This window comes from Pseudophryne corroboree, chromosome 6 (assembly GCF_028390025.1).
Source record: "Pseudophryne corroboree isolate aPseCor3 chromosome 6, aPseCor3.hap2, whole genome shotgun sequence".
NCBI lineage: Eukaryota > Metazoa > Chordata > Amphibia > Anura > Myobatrachidae > Pseudophryne > Pseudophryne corroboree.
Window position 1 is genome coordinate 825,188,563 of NC_086449.1, and position 20,859 is coordinate 825,209,421.

The following is a 20,859-nucleotide window of genomic DNA, read 5'->3' on the forward strand; positions in this document are numbered from 1 at the left end:
GGGGAGAGAGGGAGGGGGGGGGGGGGGGAAGAGAGAGAGAGAGAGAGAGAGAGAGAGAGAGATGAGAGAGAGAGAGGAGAGAGAGAGAGAGAGAGAAGGAAATAGTAAGAGAAGCAGAGAGAGAGAGAGAGAGAGAGAGAGAGAGAGGGAAATCGTAAGAGAAGGAGAGAGAGAGAGAGAGAGAGAGAGAGGAGAGAGAGAGAAGAAGGAGAGAGGGGTGGTATAAGGAGGGGAAGGAATAGAGAGAGAGGGTAAGAGGTAGAGAGAAAAGGAAAAGGTGAGACAGAGGAAGAGGAAAAAGAGGGAGAAAGAGGGAAAAGGAGACAGGGAGAAGAGAGAGAGAGGAGAAGAGAGAGAGAGAGAGAGAGAGAGAAGAGAGAAGAGAGAAGAGAGAGAGAGAGAGAGAGAGGAGAAGATGAGAGAGAGAGGAGAAGAGAGAGGAGAGAGAGAGAGAAGAGAGAGAGAGAGGAGAAGAGAGAGAGAGAGGAGAAGAGAGAGAGAGAGAGAGAGGAGAAGAGAGAGAGAGAGGAGAAGAGAGAGAGAGGAGAAGAGAGAGAGAGAGAGAGGAGAAGAGAGAGAGAGAGAGGAGAAGAGAGAGAGAGAGAAGAGAGAGAGGAGAAGAGAGCGCGAGAGAGAGAGAGAGAGCGCGAGAGAGAGAGAGCGCGAGAGAGCGCGAGAGAGAGAGAGCGCGAGAGAGAGAGAGCGCGAGAGAGAGAGAGCGCGAGAGAGTGCGAGAGAGAGCGCGGTGGGATTCGAGAGAGAGGTGGGATTCGAGAGAGAGCGCGGTGGGATTCGAGAGAGAGGTGGGATTCGAGAGAGAGAGAGGTGGGATTCGGGAGAGAGGGTGAAGAAGAGGGGGATTTGAGAAAAAAGAAAGGACAAAATAGACCATTAGGTAATGTTCTACAGCACAAAGTAAATCATATCAAATGTAATAAAATAACGATTATGCATGTAAGTAATAAGGCAGAGTTAATAATTTATTGTACAGAATATTTGGAGGTGGGCAGGTGAAAGACAGGGTTACCAGCCACTCGCAAGCACTCCTCTCAGGGAACAACAAAAATCAAGAAAGAGTTAACTCCGACATTCCCCACCCCCATTGTACACTGTTATTAAATGAGTTTGCAGAGCTGACCTGTCCCAATCTTATTACTATGCAAATCTCAGCGCTGTCCCATCTGGCTCTCCCATCCCCTGTCACAATCAGGGTACAAACTCCAGCTAGAGAAAGCCTCTAATATTATACATTGTGCTGGTAATATCACGCCACGACCAGGCCTAGAACCACCCTGTCACATCACACCCCATACAGGCCCAGAACCAACCTGTCACATCACACCCTGTACAGGCCTAGAACCACCCTGTCACATCACACCCTGTACAGGCCCAGAACCACCCTGTCACATCACACCCTGTACAGGCCCAGAACCACCCTGTCACATCACACCCTGTACAGGTCCAGAACCACCCTGTCACATCACACCCTGTACAGGCCCAGAACCACCCTGTCACATCACACCCTGTACAGGCCCAGAACCATCCTGTCACATCACACCCTGTACAGGCCTAGAACCACCCTGTCACATCACACCCTGTACAGGCCCAGAACCACCCTGTCACATCACACCCTGTACAGGCCCAGAACCACCCTGTCATATCACACCCCATACAGGCCCAGAACCACCCTGTCACATCACACCCCGTACAGGCCTAGAACCACCCTGTCACATCACACCCTGTACAGGCCCAGAACCACCCTGTCACATCACACCCTGTACAGGTCCAGAACCACCCTGTCACATCACACCCCATACAGGCCCAGAACCACCCTGTCACATCACACCCTGTCCAGGCCTAGAACCACCCTGTCACATCACACCCTGTACAGGCCCAGAACCACCCTGTCACATCACACCCTGTACAGGCCCAGAACCACCTTGTCACATCACACCCTGTACAGGCCCAGAACCACCCTGTCACATCACACCCTGTACAGGCCCAGAACCACCCTGTAACATCACACCCTGTACAGGCCTAGAACCACCCTGTCACATCACACCCTGTACAGGCCCAGAACCACCCTGTCACATCACACCCTGTACAGGCCTAGAACCACCCTGTCACATCACACCCTGTACAGGCCCAGAACCACCCTGTCACATCACACCCTGTACAGGCCTAGAACCACCCTGTCACATCACGCCATGTCCAGGCCTAGAACCACCCTGTAACATCACACCCTGTACAGGCCCAGAACCACCCTGTAACATCACACCCTGTACAGGCCCAGAACCACCCTGTAACATCACACCCTGTACAGGCCCAGAACCAACTGCGCAATATCACACCCTGTACAGGCCCAGAACCACCCTGTCACATCACACCCTGTACAGGCCCAGAACCACCCTGTAACATCACATCCCTGTACAGGCCCAGAACCAACCGCGCAATATCACACCCTGTACAGGCCCAGAACCACCCTGTCACATCAAACCCTGTACAGGCCCAGAACCACCCTGTAACACCACACCCTGTACTGGCCCAGAACCACCCTGTAACATCACACCCTGTGTACAGGCCCAGAACCACCCTGTAACATCACACCCTGTACTGGCCCAGAACCAACCTGTAACATCACACCCTGTACAGGCCCAGAACCACCCTGTAACATCACACCCTGTGTACAGGCCCAGAACCACCCTGTAACATCACATCCTGTACAGGCCCAGAACCAACCGCGCAATATCACACCCTGTGTACAGGCCCAGAACCACCCTGTCACATCACACCCTGTACTGGCCCAGAACCACCCTGTCACATCACACCCTGTGCTGGCCCAGAACCACCCTGTAACATCACACCCTGTACAGGCCCAGAACCAACTGCGCAATATCACACCCTGTACAGGCCCAGAACCACCCTGTAATAACACACCCTGTATAGGCCTAGAACCACCCTGTAATAACACACAGGCCCAGACCCAGAAGCACCCTGTAACATCACACCCTGTACAGGCGCAGAACCACCCTGTAATAACACACCCTGCACAGGCCCAGACCCAGAAGCACCCTGTAACATCACACCCTGTACAGGCCCAGAACCACCCTGTAATATCACACCCTGTACAGGCCCAGAACCACCCTGTAACATCACACCCTGTACAGGCCCAGAACCACCCTGTAATATCACACCCTGTACAGGCCCAGAACCACACTGTAATAACACACCATGTACAGGCCCAGAACCACCCTGTAACATCACACCATGTACAGGCCCAGAACCACCCTGTAACATCACACCATGTACAGGCCCAGAACCATCCTGTAACATCACACCCTGTACAGACCCAGAACCACCCTGTAACATCACACCCTGTACAGGCCCAGAACCACCCTGTAACATCACACCCTGTACAGGCCCAGAACCACCCTGTAATAACACACCCTGTACAGGCCCAGAACCACCCTGTAACATCACACCCTGTACAGACCCAGAACCATCCTGTAACATCACACCCTGTACAGGCCCAGAACCACCCTGTCACATCACACCCTGTACAGGCCCAGAACCACCCTGTCACATCACACCCTGTACAGGCCCAGAACCACCCTGTAACATCACACCCTGTACAGGCCCAGAACCACCCTGTCACATCACACCCTGTACAGGCCCAGAACCACCCTGTAACATCACACCCTGTACAGGCCCAGAACCACCCTGTAACATCACACCCTGTACAGGCCCAGAACCACACTGTAATAACACACCCTGTACAGGCCCAGACCCAGAACCACCCTGTAACATCACACCCTGTACAGGCCCAGAACCACCCTGTAACATCACACCCTGTACAGGCCCAGAACCACCCTGTCACATCACACCCTGTACAGTTCCAGAACCACCCTGTAACATCACACCCTGTACAGGCCCAGAACCACCCTGTAACATCACACCCTGTACAGTTCCAGAACCACCCTGTCACATCACACCCTGTACAGTTCCAGAACCACCCTGTAACATCACACCCTGTACAGGCCCAGAACCACCCTGTAATAACACACCCTGTACAGGCCCAGAACCACCCTGTCACATCACACCCTATACAGGCCCAGAAGCACCCTGTAACATTGCACCCTATACAGGCCCAGAAGCACCCTGTAACATCACACCCTGTACAGGCCCAGAACCACCCTGTAACATCACACCCTGTACAGGCCCAGAACCACCCTGTAATAACACACCATGTACAGGCCCAGAACCAACCTGTAATAACACACCCTGTACAGGCCCAGAACCACCCTGTAATAACACACCCTGTACAGGCCCAGAACCACCCTGTAATAACACACCCTGTACAGGCCCAGAACCACCCTGTAATAACACACCCTGTACAGGCCCAGAACCACCCTGTAATAACACACCATGTACAGGCCCAGAACCACCCTGTAACATCACACCCTGTACAGGCCCAGAACCACCCTGTCACATCACACCCTGTACAGGCCCAGAACCACCCTGTAATAACACACCCTGTGTACAGCCCCAGAACCATCCTGTCACATCACACCCTGTACAGGCCCAGAACCACCCTGTAACATCACACCCTGTACAGGCCCAGAACCACCATGTAATAACACACCCTGTACAGGTCCACAACCACTCTGTAATAACACACCAGCCCAGAACCACCCTGTCACATCACACCCTGTACAGGCCCAGAACCAACCGCGCAATATCACACCCTGTACAGGCCCAGAACCATCCTGTAACATCACACCCTGTACAGGCCTAGAACCACCCTGTCACATCACACCCTGTACAGGCCCAGAACCAACCGCGCAATATCACACCCTGTACAGGCCCAGAACCACCCTTAACATCACACCCTGTACAGGCCCAGAACCACCCTTAACATCACACCCTGTACAGGCCCAGAACCACTTGTAACATCACACCCTGTACTGGCCCAGAACCACCCTGTAACATCACACCCTGTACAGGCCCAGAAGCACCCTGTAACATCACACCCTGTACAGGCCCAGAAGCACCCTGTAACATCACACCCTGTACAGGCCCAGAAGTACCCTGTCACATCACACCCTGTACAGGCCCAGAACCACCCTGTAACATCACACCCTGTACAGGCCCAGAACCACACTGTAACATCACACCCTGTACAGGCCCAGAACCACCCTGTAATAACACATCCTGTACAGGCCCAGAACCACCCTGTAATAACACACCCTGTACAGGCCCAGAACCACCCTGTAATAACACACCATGTACAGGCCCAGAACCACCCTGTAATAACACATCATGTACAGGCCCAGAACCACCCTGTAACATCACACCCTGTACAGGCCCAGAACCACCCTGTCACATCACACCCTGTACAGGCCCAGAACCACCCTGTAATAACACACCCTGTATAGGCCTAGAACCACCCTGTAATAACACACAGGCCCAGACCCAGAAGCACCCTGTAACATCACACCCTGTACAGGCGCAGAACCACCCTGTAATAACACACCCTGCACAGGCCCAGACCCAGAAGCACCCTGTAACATCACACCCTGTACAGGCCCAGAACCACCCTGTAATATCACACCCTGTACAGGCCCAGAACCACCCTGTAACATCACACCCTGTACAGGCCCAGAACCACCCTGTAATATCACACCCTGTACAGGCCCAGAACCACACTGTAATAACACACCATGTACAGGCCCAGAACCACCCTGTAACATCACACCATGTACAGGCCCAGAACCACCCTGTAACATCACACCATGTACAGGCCCAGAACCATCCTGTAACATCACACCCTGTACAGACCCAGAACCACCCTGTAACATCACACCCTGTACAGGCCCAGAACCACCCTGTAACATCACACCCTGTACAGGCCCAGAACCACCCTGTAATAACACACCCTGTACAGGCCCAGAACCACCCTGTAACATCACACCCTGTACAGACCCAGAACCATCCTGTAACATCACACCCTGTACAGGCCCAGAACCACCCTGTCACATCACACCCTGTACAGGCCCAGAACCACCCTGTCACATCACACCCTGTACAGGCCCAGAACCACCCTGTAACATCACACCCTGTACAGGCCCAGAACCACCCTGTCACATCACACCCTGTACAGGCCCAGAACCACCCTGTAACATCACACCCTGTACAGGCCCAGAACCACCCTGTAACATCACACCCTGTACAGGCCCAGAACCACACTGTAATAACACACCCTGTACAGGCCCAGACCCAGAACCACCCTGTAACATCACACCCTGTACAGGCCCAGAACCACCCTGTAACATCACACCCTGTACAGGCCCAGAACCACCCTGTCACATCACACCCTGTACAGTTCCAGAACCACCCTGTAACATCACACCCTGTACAGGCCCAGAACCACCCTGTAACATCACACCCTGTACAGTTCCAGAACCACCCTGTCACATCACACCCTGTACAGTTCCAGAACCACCCTGTAACATCACACCCTGTACAGGCCCAGAACCACCCTGTAATAACACACCCTGTACAGGCCCAGAACCACCCTGTCACATCACACCCTATACAGGCCCAGAAGCACCCTGTAACATTGCACCCTATACAGGCCCAGAAGCACCCTGTAACATCACACCCTGTACAGGCCCAGAACCACCCTGTAACATCACACCCTGTACAGGCCCAGAACCACCCTGTAATAACACACCATGTACAGGCCCAGAACCAACCTGTAATAACACACCCTGTACAGGCCCAGAACCACCCTGTAATAACACACCCTGTACAGGCCCAGAACCACCCTGTAATAACACACCCTGTACAGGCCCAGAACCACCCTGTAATAACACACCCTGTACAGGCCCAGAACCACCCTGTAATAACACACCATGTACAGGCCCAGAACCACCCTGTAACATCACACCCTGTACAGGCCCAGAACCACCCTGTCACATCACACCCTGTACAGGCCCAGAACCACCCTGTAATAACACACCCTGTGTACAGCCCCAGAACCATCCTGTCACATCACACCCTGTACAGGCCCAGAACCACCCTGTAACATCACACCCTGTACAGGCCCAGAACCACCATGTAATAACACACCCTGTACAGGTCCACAACCACTCTGTAATAACACACCAGCCCAGAACCACCCTGTCACATCACACCCTGTACAGGCCCAGAACCAACCGCGCAATATCACACCCTGTACAGGCCCAGAACCATCCTGTAACATCACACCCTGTACAGGCCTAGAACCACCCTGTCACATCACACCCTGTACAGGCCCAGAACCAACCGCGCAATATCACACCCTGTACAGGCCCAGAACCACCCTTAACATCACACCCTGTACAGGCCCAGAACCACCCTTAACATCACACCCTGTACAGGCCCAGAACCACTTGTAACATCACACCCTGTACTGGCCCAGAACCACCCTGTAACATCACACCCTGTACAGGCCCAGAAGCACCCTGTAACATCACACCCTGTACAGGCCCAGAAGCACCCTGTAACATCACACCCTGTACAGGCCCAGAAGTACCCTGTCACATCACACCCTGTACAGGCCCAGAACCACCCTGTAACATCACACCCTGTACAGGCCCAGAACCACACTGTAACATCACACCCTGTACAGGCCCAGAACCACCCTGTAATAACACATCCTGTACAGGCCCAGAACCACCCTGTAATAACACACCCTGTACAGGCCCAGAACCACCCTGTAATAACACACCATGTACAGGCCCAGAACCACCCTGTAATAACACATCATGTACAGGCCCAGAACCACCCTGTAACATCACACCCTGTACAGGCCCAGAACCACCCTGTCACATCACACCCTGTACAGGCCCAGAACCACCCTGTAATAACACACCCTGTACAGGCCCAGAACCATCCTGTAATAACACACCCTGCGTACAGCCCCAGAACCACCCTGTCACATCAAACCCTGTACAGGCCTAGAACCACCCTGTAACATCACACCCTGTACAGGCCCAGAACCACCCTGTAATAACACACCCTGTACAGGCCCAGAACCACCCTGTCACATCACACCCTATACAGGCCCAGAAGCACCCTGTAACATCGCACCCTATACAGGCCCAGAAGCACCCTGTAACATCACACCCTGTACAGGCCCAGAACCACCCTGTAACATCACACCCTGTACAGGCCCAGAACCACCCTGTAATAACACACCATGTACAGGCCCAGAACCAACCTGTAATAACACACCCTGTACAGGCCCAGAACCACCCTGTAATAACACACCCTGTACAGGCCCAGAACCACCCTGTAATAACACACCCTGTACAGGCCCAGAACCACCCTGTAATAACACACCATGTACAGGCCCAGAACCACCCTGTAACATCACACCCTGTACAGGCCCAGAACCACCCTGTCACATCACACCCTGTACAGGCCCAGAACCACCCTGTAATAACACACCCTGTGTACAGCCCCAGAACCATCCTGTCACATCACACCCTGTACAGGCCCAGAACCACCCTGTAACATCACACCCTGTACAGGCCCAGAAACACCATGTAATAACACACCCTGTACAGGTCCACAACCACTCTGTAATAACACACCAGCCCAGAACCACCCTGTCACATCACACCCTGTACAGGCCCAGAACCAACCGCGCAATATCACACCCTGTACAGGCCCAGAACCATCCTGTAACATCACACCCTGTACAGGCCTAGAACCACCCTGTCACATCACACCCTGTACAGGCCCAGAACCAACCGCGCAATATCACACCCTGTACAGGCCCAGAACCACCCTTAACATCACACCCTGTACAGGCCCAGAACCACCCTTAACATCACACCCTGTACAGGCCCAGAACCACTTGTAACATCACACCCTGTACTGGCCCAGAACCACCCTGTAACATCACACCCTGTACAGGCCCAGAAGCACCCTGTAACATCACACCCTGTACAGGCCCAGAAGCACCCTGTAACATCACACCCTGTACAGGCCCAGAAGTACCCTGTCACATCACACCCTGTACAGGCCCAGAACCACCCTGTAACATCACACCCTGTACAGGCCCAGAACCACACTGTAACATCACACCCTGTACAGGCCCAGAACCACCCTGTAATAACACATCCTGTACAGGCCCAGAACCACCCTGTAATAACACACCCTGTACAGGCCCAGAACCACCCTGTAATAACACACCATGTACAGGCCCAGAACCACCCTGTAATAACACACCATGTACAGGCCCAGAACCACCCTGTAACATCACACCCTGTACAGGCCCAGAACCACCCTGTCACATCACACCCTGTACAGGCCCAGAACCACCCTGTAATAACACACCCTGTACAGGCCCAGAACCATCCTGTAATAACACACCCTGTGTACAGCCCCAGAACCACCCTGTCACATCAAACCCTGTACAGGCCTAGAACCACCCTGTAACATCACACCCTGTACAGGCCCAGAACCACCCTGTAATAACACACCATGTACAGGCCAAGAACCATCCTGTAATAACACACCCTGTGTACAGCCCCAGAACCACCCTGTCACATCACACCCTGTACAGGCCCAGAACCACCCTGTCACATCACACCCTGTACAGGCCTAGAACCACCCTGTAACATCACACCCTGTACAGGCCCAGAAACACCATGTAATAACACACCCTGTACAGGTCCACAAACACTCTGTAATAACACACCAGCCCAGAACCACCCTGTCACATCACACCCTGTACAGGCCCAGAACCAACCGCGCAATATCACACCCTGTACAGGCCCAGAACCATCCTGTAACATCACACACTGTACAGGCCCAGAACCACCCTGTCACATCACACCCTGTACAGGCCTAGAACCACCCTGTCACATCACACCCTGTACAGGCCCAGAACCAACCGCGCAATATCACACCCTGTACAGGCCCAGAACCACCCTTAACATCACACCCTGTACAGGCCCAGAACCACTCTGTAACATCACACCCTGTACAGGCCCAGAACCATCCTGTAACATCACACCCTGTACAGGCCCAGAACCACCCTGTAACATCACACCCTGTAAAGGCCCAGAACCACCCTGTCACATCCCACCCTGTACAGGCCCAGAACCATCCTGTAACATCACACCCTGTACAGGTCCAGAACCACCCTGTAACATCACACCCTGTACAGGCCCAGAACCACCCTGTAATAACACACAATGTACAGGCCCAGAACCACCCTGTCACATCACACCCTGTACAGGCCCAGAACCACCCTGTCACATCACACCTTGTACAGGCCCAGAACCACCCTGTAACATCACACCCTGTACAGGCCCAGAACCACCCTGTCACATCACACCCTGTACAGGCCCAGAACCACCCTGTAAATAACACACCCTGTAAATAACACAACATATACAGGCCCAGAACCACCCTGTCACATCACACCCTGTACAGGCCCAGAACCACCCTGTCACATCACACCCTGTACAGGCCCAGAACCACCCTGTAAATAACACACCCTGTAAATAACACAACATATACAGGCCCAGAACCACCCTGTCACATCACACCCTGTACAGGCCCAGAACCACCCTGTCACATCACACCCTGTACAGGTCCAGAACCATCCTGTAACATCACACCCTGTACAGGTCCAGAACCACCCTGTCACATCACACCCTGTACAGGCCCAGAACCATCCTGTAACATCACACCCTGTACAGGCCCAGAACCACCCTGTCACATCACACCCTGTACAGGCCCAGAACCATCCTGTAACATCACACCCTGTGTATAGGCCCAGAACCACCCTGTAACATCACACCCTGTGTATAGGCCCAGAACCACCCTGTAACATCACACCCTGTGTATAGGCCCAGAACCACCCTGTAACATCACACCCTGTACAGGCCCAGACCCGCCCTATAATAACACAACCTGTGTACAGGCCCAGAACCACCCTGTCACATCACACCCTGTATAGACCTAGAACCATCCTGTAATATTACACCCTGTGTATAGGCCCAGAACCACCCTGTAACATCACACCCTGTACAGGCCCAGACCCGCCCTATAATAACACAACCTGTGTACAGGCCCAGAAACACCCTGTCATATTACACCCTGTATAGACCTAGAACCATCCTGTAATATTATGATCTATGCGAGACAGGAGTAAAATGGATCAAACACATAATGGAATCTGGTCACATTCCATATTCAGGGTGGGTCACTGACAGAGCGGTGACAATGGGTGAAGGGGGTGACCATCACTGATAGAGGTGAGGACCGCAGGAGTGGTGGGAACTAGGGAGGAAATGAACAGTAACTGAGAGATAGGCCGCCCTGTGAGTGTGAGGGGTCCGCGGCTCTTGGGTTAATCAGGAATTTGCCGTTTCCGTAGTGGTAATAATAGTCGAGAAAAGGAAAAAATGTTTCTGAGGAAGAACTTTTCCTGACCTCTTCTCTGTAACCACAAACCCAGCGGATAGAGAAGGGGGGGGGGGGGAGGGGGCTACAGGGAGAGACGGGTATTACTGCAGCAGGACTACGTCCCTACCACTGCTGGCGGGCAAGACTAGGGAATGAGGATCTGCAGCTACGGATCACAGAGGATGGTGGGAGCTGTAGTCAGCCCAGCTATAGACCCTACCAACTAGAAATCGTACGCACTATACAATTATTGGGCAGACTTGGCAAGAATCGGGTGGTGGGACAGATTTTTGGTGCAGTGTGCAGACAGACATGAGTGTTTTTGTCACATTCTATGTTTCTAAGTAACTGGGTTTAATTGTAAAATTTGTTTGAATTGTTCGGGGGGGGGGGGGGGGGGAGATAATCGTTAGAATTCACGATAGTTTTAATTTACAACCCTATGGTATCATCGCTGCCACAGAAGATGGGTGCAGGCAGATTAGGAACCGCTTTCCAATACACAATGGACCAATTTTGATTTTATTTCCTAGCCATTAAAAGAAAGGAAGTGGAAAAATTGTATTTACGTCGTCTCTGAGCGGTTTGAGAATCGTATTTGTGTTTCATGTGAAAAAGAGGAGGGCGAGGGAGAGGACATTTTGCCGTCAGTGTCTCTTCCAGAGAACAATTATTTCCAAGGCCAGCGCAGTATGTGGTGCTGGACGCGGCGTTCTGCAGAAACTCCGGAAAATCCCAATATTAGACAATCGTGAGCAGGGTGCAGAAACAGAGCGGTGATAATGAGACGGAGGGAAAAGGAGGACAGGATCTAGAAGGGTGGATGGATGCAGAGCGCGGGGACCGAGGCAGGCAGGATTAAGGCTCTTATTAACCTAATTAGGTTCTGCGCCAGTCTCTGCAGAGCAGTGTAACGGCCATCTATCCAACGCGTAACAGGTTATAAAGTCTCAATTTAATCAAACGGTGCTAAACTTTACTTTAAAAGGAGGTTTTTCCTCTTGTCAAACTAAAGGAAAAGTTCAGTTTCTTTGCATGCAATTAATAAGCGGTCACAATCATCGAGCAAAACTTTAGGGGAAGCCGGTTATAATAAGATTTTACTTACCGGTAAATCTATTTCTCGTAGTCCGTAGTGGATGCTGGGGACTCCGTAAGGACCATGGGGAATAGCGGGCTCCGCAGGAGACTGGGCACTCTAAAGAAAGATTTAGTACTATCTGGTGTGCACTGGCTCCTCCCTCTATGCCCCTCCTCCAGACCTCAGTTAAGGAAACTGTGCCCGGAAGACCAGACATTATAAGGAAAGGATTTTGGAATCTCGGGTAAGACTCATACCAGCCACACCAATCACACCGTATAACTTGTGATGCACTTATCCAGTCAACAGTATGAACAACAACAGGGCATCAACAATGGATGCCAACATAACATAACCCATTATTAAGCAATAACTATGTACACGTATTGCAGAAAGTCCGCACTTGGGACGGGCGCCCAGCATCCACTACGGACTACGAGAAATAGATTTACCGGTAAGTAAAATCTTATTTTCTCTGACGTCCTAGTGGATGCTGGGGACTCCGTAAGGACCATGGGGATTATACCAAAGCTACCAAACGGGCGGGAGAGTGCGGATGACTTTGCAGCACCGAATGGGCAAACTCAAGGTCCTCCTCAGCCAGGGTATCAAACTTGTAGAATTTTGCAAATGTGTTTGAACCCGACCAAGTAGCAGCTCGGCAAAGCTGTAATGCCGAGACCCCTCGGGCAGCCGCCCAAGAAGAGCCCACCTTCCTTGTGGAATGGGCTTTCACGGATTTTGGATGCGGCAATCCAGCCGCAGAATGAGCCTGCTGAATCGTGTTACAGATCCAGCGGGCAACGGTTTGCTTTGAAGCAGGAGCACCCAACTTGTTGGGGGCATAAAGGATAAACAGCGAGTCAGTTTTCCAGACTCCAGCCGTTCGGGCTACATAAATCTTCAAAGCCCTGACTACATCTAGTAACCTGGAATCCTCCACGTCACGAGTAGCCGCAGGCACTACAATAGGTTGGTTCACATGAAAAGATGACACCACCTTTGGCAGAAATTGGGGACGAGTCCGCAATTCCGCCCTGTCCATATGAAAAACCAGAAAGGGGCCTTTACATGACAAAGCCGCCAATTCTGACACACGCCTAGCCGAAGCTAATGCCAATAGCATGACCACCTTCCACGTGAGATACTTTAGCTCCACGGTCTTAAGTGGTTCAAACCAGTGGGATTTTAGGAAACCCAACACCACGTTGAGATCCCAAGGTGCCACAGGTGGCACAAAAGGGGGCTGAATATGCAGCACTCCCTTAACAAACGTCTGAACTTCAGGAAGAGACGCCAGTTCCTTTTGAAAGAAAATGGATAGGGCCGAAATCTGGACCTTTATGGATCCCAACTTCAAGCCCATAGTCACTCCAGACTGTAGAAAGTGCAGAAATCTGCCCAGTTGGAATTCCTCTGTAGGGGCCTTCCTGGCCTCACACCAAGCAACATATTTTCGCCATATGCGGTGATAATGCTTTGCTGTCACGTCCTTCCTAGCCTTTATCAGCATAGGAATAACTTCCTCCGGAATGCCTTTTTCCGCTAGGATCCGGCGTTCAACCGCCATGCCGTCAAACGCAGCCGCGGTAAGTCTTGGAACAGGCAGGGCCCCTGTTGTAACAGGTCCTGTCTGAGAGGCAGAGGCCATGGGTCCTCTATGAGCATTTCTTGCAATTCCGGGTACCAAGGTCTTCTTGGCCAATCCGGAACAATGAGTATTGTTCTCACTCCTCTTCTTCTTACGATTCTCAGTACCTTGGGTATGAGAGGAAGAGGAGGGAACACATAAACTGACTGGAACACCCACGGTGTTACCAGGGCGTCCACAGCTATCGCCTGAGGGTCTCCTGACCTGGCGCAATACCGTTGCAGCTTTTTGTTGAGACGGGATGCCATCATGTCTACCTGTGGCAGTTCCCATCGATCTGTAATCTGAATGAAGACTTCTTGATGAAGTCCCCACTCTCCCGGGTGGAGGTCGTGCCTGCTGAGGAAGTCTGCTTCCCAGTTGTCCACTCCCGGAATGAACACTGCTGACAGTGCTTGCACGTGATTCTCCGCCCACCGAAGAATCCTGGTGGCTTCCGCCATCGCGACTCTGCTTCTTGTGCCGCCCTGGCAGTTTACATGAGCCACAGCGGTGATGTTGTCTGACTGAATCAGCACCGGTTGGTTGCGAAGCAGAGGCTCCGCTTGACTCAGGGCGTTGTATATGGCCCTTAGTTCCAGGATATTTATGTGCAGACAAGCCTCCTGACTTGTCCACAACCCTTGGAAGTTTCTTCCCTGAGTGACTGCCCCCCATCCTCGGAGGCTCGCATCCGTGGTCACCAGGACCCAATCCTGTATGCCGAACCTGCGGCCCTCGAGAAGGTGAGCACTCTGCAGCCACAACAGAAGAGACACCCTGGCCCTCGGGGACAGGGTGATCAGCCGATGCATCTGAAGATGCGATCCGGACCACTTGTCCAACAGATCCCATTGAAAGATCCTCGCATGGAACCTGCCGAAGGGAATGGCTTCGTACGATGCCACCATCTTTTCCAGGACTCGCGTGCAGTGATGCACCGACACCTGTTTTGGTTTTAAGAGGTCTCTGACTAGAGTCACAAGCTCTTGAGCCTTCTCCGTCGGGAGAAACACCTTCTTCTGGTCTGTGTCCAGAATCATACCCAGGAAGGGCAGACGCGTCGTAGGAATCAGCTGCGACTTTGGGATATTCAGAATCCAGCCATGCTGTTGCAACACCTCCTGTGAGTGCGCTACGCTGATCTGCAACTGCTCCCTCGACCTCGCCTTTATGAGGAGATCGTCCAAGTATGGGATAACTGTGACTCCTTGCTTTCTCAGGATCACCATAATTTCTGCCATTACCTTGGTAAATATTCTCGGTGCCGTGGACAGACCAAACGGCAACGTCTGGAATTGGTAATGACAGTCCTGTACCACAAATCTGAGGTACTCCTGATGAGGCGGATAAATGGGGACATGCAAGTAAGCATCCTTGATGTCCAGAGACACCATAAAATCCCCCTCTTCCAGGCTTGCAATGACCGCTCTGAGCGATTCCATTTTGAACTTGAATCTTTTCAGATAAATGTTCAGGGACTTTAAATTTAATATAGGTCTGACCGAACCGTCCGGTTTCGGTACCACAAACATTGTGGAATAGTATCCCTTCCCCTGTTGAGGAAGGGGAACCTTTACCACCACCTGCTGGAGAAATAGCTTGTGAATTGCCGCTACCACTACTTCCCTTTCTATGGGGGAAGCTGGCAGGGCCGATTTTAGGTAACGTTGAGGGGGCATCACCTCGAATTCCAGCTTGTATCCCTGAGACACAATCTGTATAGCCCAGGGATCCACCTGTGAGCGAACCCACTGGTGGCTGAAATGTCGGAGACGCGCCCCCACCGCTCCTGGCTCCACCAGTGGAGCCCCAGTGTCATGCGGTGGATTTAGTGGAAGCCGGGGAGGACTTCTGTTCCTGGGAACTAGCTGTAAGGTGCAGCTTTCTTCCTCTGCCCCTGCCTCTAGCAAGAAAGGAAGCACCTCTGACCTTCTTGCTTCTTTGTGCGCGAAAGGACTGCATTTGGTAATACGGTGCTTTCTTCGGTTGTGGGGGAATATATGGCAAAAAGTTTGACTTCCCAGCAGTAGCTGTGGAAACCAGGTCCGAGAGACCGTCCCCAAACAATTCCTCACCCTTGTAAGTTAACACCTCCATGTGTTTTTTGGAGTCGGCATCACCTGTCCACTGCCGAGTCCACAGGACCATCCTGGCAGAAATTGACATTGCATTAATTCTAGAGCCCAGTAGGCAAATGTCCCTCTGGGCATCCCTCATATATAGGACAGTGTCTTTTATATGCCCCAGGGTCAGCATAATAGTATCCCTGTCTAAGGTATCCATTTCCTCAGACAGATTATCTGTCCACGCTGCTACAGCACTACACATCCACGCCGACGCAATTGCCGGCCTCAGTAGAGTCCCTGAATGTGTATAAACAGATTTCAGGATACTTTCCTGCTTTCTATCTGCAGGATCCTTTAGGGTGGCCGTATGGGCCACCTTTTTAGATAAGCGTGTCAGAGCTTTATCTACCCTAGGGGAGGATTCCCAGCGCACCCTGTCCTCAGGCGGGAAAGGATACGCCATAAGTAACCTTTTGGAAATCAGGACTTTCTTATCTGGGGAATCCCACGCTGTTTCACATAACTCATTTAACTCATGTGAAGGGGGAAAAGTCACCTCTTGCTTTTTCTCCCCATACATATAAACCCTCTTGTCAGGGACAGGGTTCACCTCTGATATGTGCAATACATCCTTCATCGCTATAATCATGTAACGTATAGCTTTTGTCATTTTTGGTTGCAATTTTGCATCATCGTCGTCGACACTGGAGTCAGAATCCGTGTCGACATCTGTGTCAACCATTTTGGATAGTGGGCGCTTTTGAGACCCTGAGGGCCTCTGCGCTGTAGGATCAGGCATGGGTTGAGACCCTGACTGACCCGAGGTATCAGCTTTATCCAACCTTTTATGTAAGGAGTTTACATTATCATTTAACACCTTCCACATATCCATCCAAACAGGTGTCGGCACCGTCGGCGGTGACACGTCAGTCAACTGCACTTGCTCTGCCTCCACATAGCCCTCTTCGTCAAACATGTTGACACACGCGTACCGACACACCACACATACAGGGGAAGCTCTAAATGAGGACAGGACCCCCAAAAGGCCTTTTGGAGAGACAGAGAGAGAGTTTGCCAGCACACACCCCAGCGCTATATAACCCAGGGATTACACAGTAACTTAGTGTTTACCCAGTAGCTGCTGTATTATGATTAATGCGCCTAAATTTATGTGCCCCCCCCTCTCTTTTTTACCCCTCTACCGTGATTCTGCAGGGGAGAGCCTGGGGAGCTTCCTCTCAGCGGAGCTGTGGCAGGAAAATGGCGCTGGTGAGTGCCGAGGAAGAAGGCCCCGCCCCCTCAGCGGCGGGCTTCTGTCCCGCAATTTCTTGTAAAATAAATGGCGGGGGCTCATACATATAACAGTGTGCCACTGTTTATATGCAGCATTCGCCAGGAGGTAACAATTGCTGCCCAGGGCACCCCCCCCTGCGCCCTGCACCCTACAGTGACCGGAGTGTGTGGGTTAGTGTGGGCACAATGGCGCACAGCTGCAGTGCTGTGCGCTACCTCATGTGAAGACAGGAGTCTTCTGCCGCCGATTTCGATGTCTTCTCCGCTTCTGCCGGCTTCTGTCTTCTGGCTCTGCGAGGGGGACGGCGGCGCGGCTCCGGGAACGGTACGACAAGGTCAGGTCCTGTGTTCGAACCCTCTGGAGCTAATGGTGTCCAGTAGCCTAAGAAGCGCAACCTATCCGCAGTTAGTAGGTTTGCTTCTCTCCCCTCAGTCCCACGTAGCAGAGAGTCTGTTGCCAGCAGAAGCTCTCTGAAAATAAAAAACCTAACTAAAATACTTTCTTATTAGCAAGCTCAGGAGAGCTCACTAAAAGCACCCAGCTCTGTCCGGGCACAGATTCTAACTGAGGTCTGGAGGAGGGGCATAGAGGGAGGAGCCAGTGCACACCAGATAGTACTAAATCTTTCTTTAGAGTGCCCAGTCTCCTGCGGAGCCCGCTATTCCCCATGGTCCTTACGGAGTCCCCAGCATCCACTAGGACGTCAGAGAAATCAGGTCTTCACTTTGACAATTAATTGGAGAATATAATTCTATAACACCTTCTTGGAACTTGCGCTTGGTCTAATGGTCTGTCTGTTCAATGACCAGATACAGCAATATAATCCTGCATAAGGCAAGCACATCAAACACAAACTTCCCAAATGTTGCACAACTGGGAGTATCCTATTATTCTGAAGTTCAAAAAGACCCCCTCATAATATTATTGCTAGGGGATGATGTACTAAATCTTGGATAGAGCTAAAGTACCAGCCAATCAGCTCCTCTCATTTTTCAAACACAGCCTAGGCATGTGGCAGTTAGGAGCGGATTAGCTGGTACATTATCTCTCTCCACTTTATCACGCTTCAAGGCTTTGTACATCTCCCCATATATCTGTAAAGCGCCACCTGCTGTCCAACCGCACCTGACCTTTAAATACGGCTTAGTACCGTGCACCAGGAGACACCGTTCATCAGCAGAATGATTCATGGTCAGCAGGAAGGATTCACTTAGGTACAGTTAGTGGGGTCTTAGCCCATGACCATGTCTCACCTGTAATATCTGGACTGCAGGTAGGTGGAACACACAGCTTTGGACACATGGCTTGCGGACCCAAAGTCGATGACCTTGACTTTGTACGGCTGCCTGGAAGGATCAACCAGCATGATGTTCTCCGGCTTCAAGTCTGCATGGATGAGACCCAGGCTCTTCAGCTTCATGAGAGCGGTGCCCACCTGCTGCAGGACGGGCCGGATGTACTTCAGCGGTAACGGACTGAACTTGTTCTGCTTGAGATAGTCGTACAGGTTCTGCTCCAGCATCTCAAAGACGAGGCAGGTGTGGTTCTTGTGCTGGAAACACTCGTAGGCTCTCACAAAGTTGTAGTCGTCCGCGCTCTCCGTGCTGAGCCGCGCCAGTATGCTCACTTCAATCTGGCCCTGTCTGGCGTACGAAGGGTGGTTCTTCAAGATTTTGATTGCCACTATCTCATTGGTGCCCCTTTTCCAGCATTTCACCACCTGCCCGAAGGTGCCTCTGCCCAGGAACTCCAACACCTCGTAGGTGTTGGTCATGGAGCAGAGGACTTCATGTTGCACCAGCTGGTAATCCCCTTCGCTGTTGGAGCCACTGTTCTTGGAGGTGGCCGTGGAAGTGGTAGCAGCAGTAACCCCACTAGCATTGTTCTGCGTCATGGGGGGATGCTCGTCTACAATTTGCACACTGCCGTTATCCAGCTCCTCACACTTTCTCTTCAGGCCACACTTCTGGTAGGTGTCCAGAAGGCTTACCGTACTGCGACGCATCAGGCTGGTCGGGGGGCCGCAGAGCGTCTGACCGCTCACTGCTGCCGATGACCCGCTACTGGATGAGGTCACCACAATGTGACCCACACTGGTAGGAAAGATGACAGTCTGCTCGTAAGGTGCTTGAAGAAGGGAGGCGTGGGTGAGCACAGGCTGGCTGGACGTGGAGCTGCTCTTGCCTGGATTATAGACCTTGCTGTGGCAGCCGTAACCGGTCATATCCCAGATAGAGCCGATTTCCAACTTTGGCTTCTTCGCACTACAGAAGGCGCTCAACGAGAGGCCGTGGGAGGAGAACATCTGCAGGGGAGAGGCCATACCTGAAATAAAAAAATAAAAATAATGAGATATTTTATATATACTGGGGTCAGACTTTTCAAAGGCTTTCAAAATATTTTGTAGAAGTCGAAAATTGATGTTAAAAAAACACATTTGATGCTTTAAAGTCGGACAAGAAAAAAAGATAAGAAAATGAAAATTTTCCCCCCGCACACTGAAAAGTATCAGCAATGACAATATGCAATTATATGACCCAGAGTGGGTGCTGTTATCACGTAGCTGCCAGTAACAGAGTTACCTTGATGTGGCCTGGCAGTTTAATCATATCTTTGCAAATATATGCAACCAAGTCTCGGAATTTCTATTAACACGTAGTATTCAAATCTCATTGCTGATACTTTTCAGTGTGCTTGGGGAATATACTTTTCCTTTTTTTTCTTTTTTTGTCTAGAATAACCCCTCCCTTTCATGCACTTGAAAAGGATTACTAAATTAATTGATTGATTGATACAAGTTTATAGTACTGTTCAGGGAGGCATGAACAGGACCAGCATTTGGAGGATCTAGTGGTGACTCCAGGTGACTTGGCTCTCAATTTAGATATATTCATGTATGTGCTATTATCATGAAGCATAACAATATCAATTATAAGACCCAGAGTGGGTGCTATTACTACATAGTGTTAAGGACTACCAGTAACAGAGATGCCTTGAGGCGGCCTGGCACCTTAATCATATTTTTGCAAATATAAGCAACCAAGATCTACGTTACGGAAAAGCAAACCACCTAGCACCAAAGAAAGTGAAGTCATGCAACAAGAATATTTCTATGCACTTATCTGTTAATATTTTAAAACAGAAAGAAAATAAAAAGTAGTGTCAAAGTCAACAAGTTGATGTAATACTGTCCACAACATATTTAAGAGCCACCCCATGTCCTCTTCCTCTCAACCTTCTGTGAATATTGGGAACATGGATCATACATTCAAATGTTGCCCCACCTGCTGCCCATTCACAAGGTGGTCTCCAATTG

The 20,859-nt window shown here is 51.4% G+C and overlaps 1 protein-coding gene across 1 annotated transcript in view; it reads right to left on the reverse strand.

Annotated features, from left to right (window-relative positions):
• Positions 1-20,859, reverse strand: part of HIPK2 (homeodomain interacting protein kinase 2) — a 65,377-nt gene that overhangs the window by 20,181 nt on the left and 24,337 nt on the right. The window contains 1 exon segment of the mRNA XM_063929250.1: positions 18,797-19,868. Within this exon segment, the coding sequence (XP_063785320.1) occupies positions 18,797-19,866 (1,070 nt within the window). The 5' untranslated portion in view covers positions 19,867-19,868.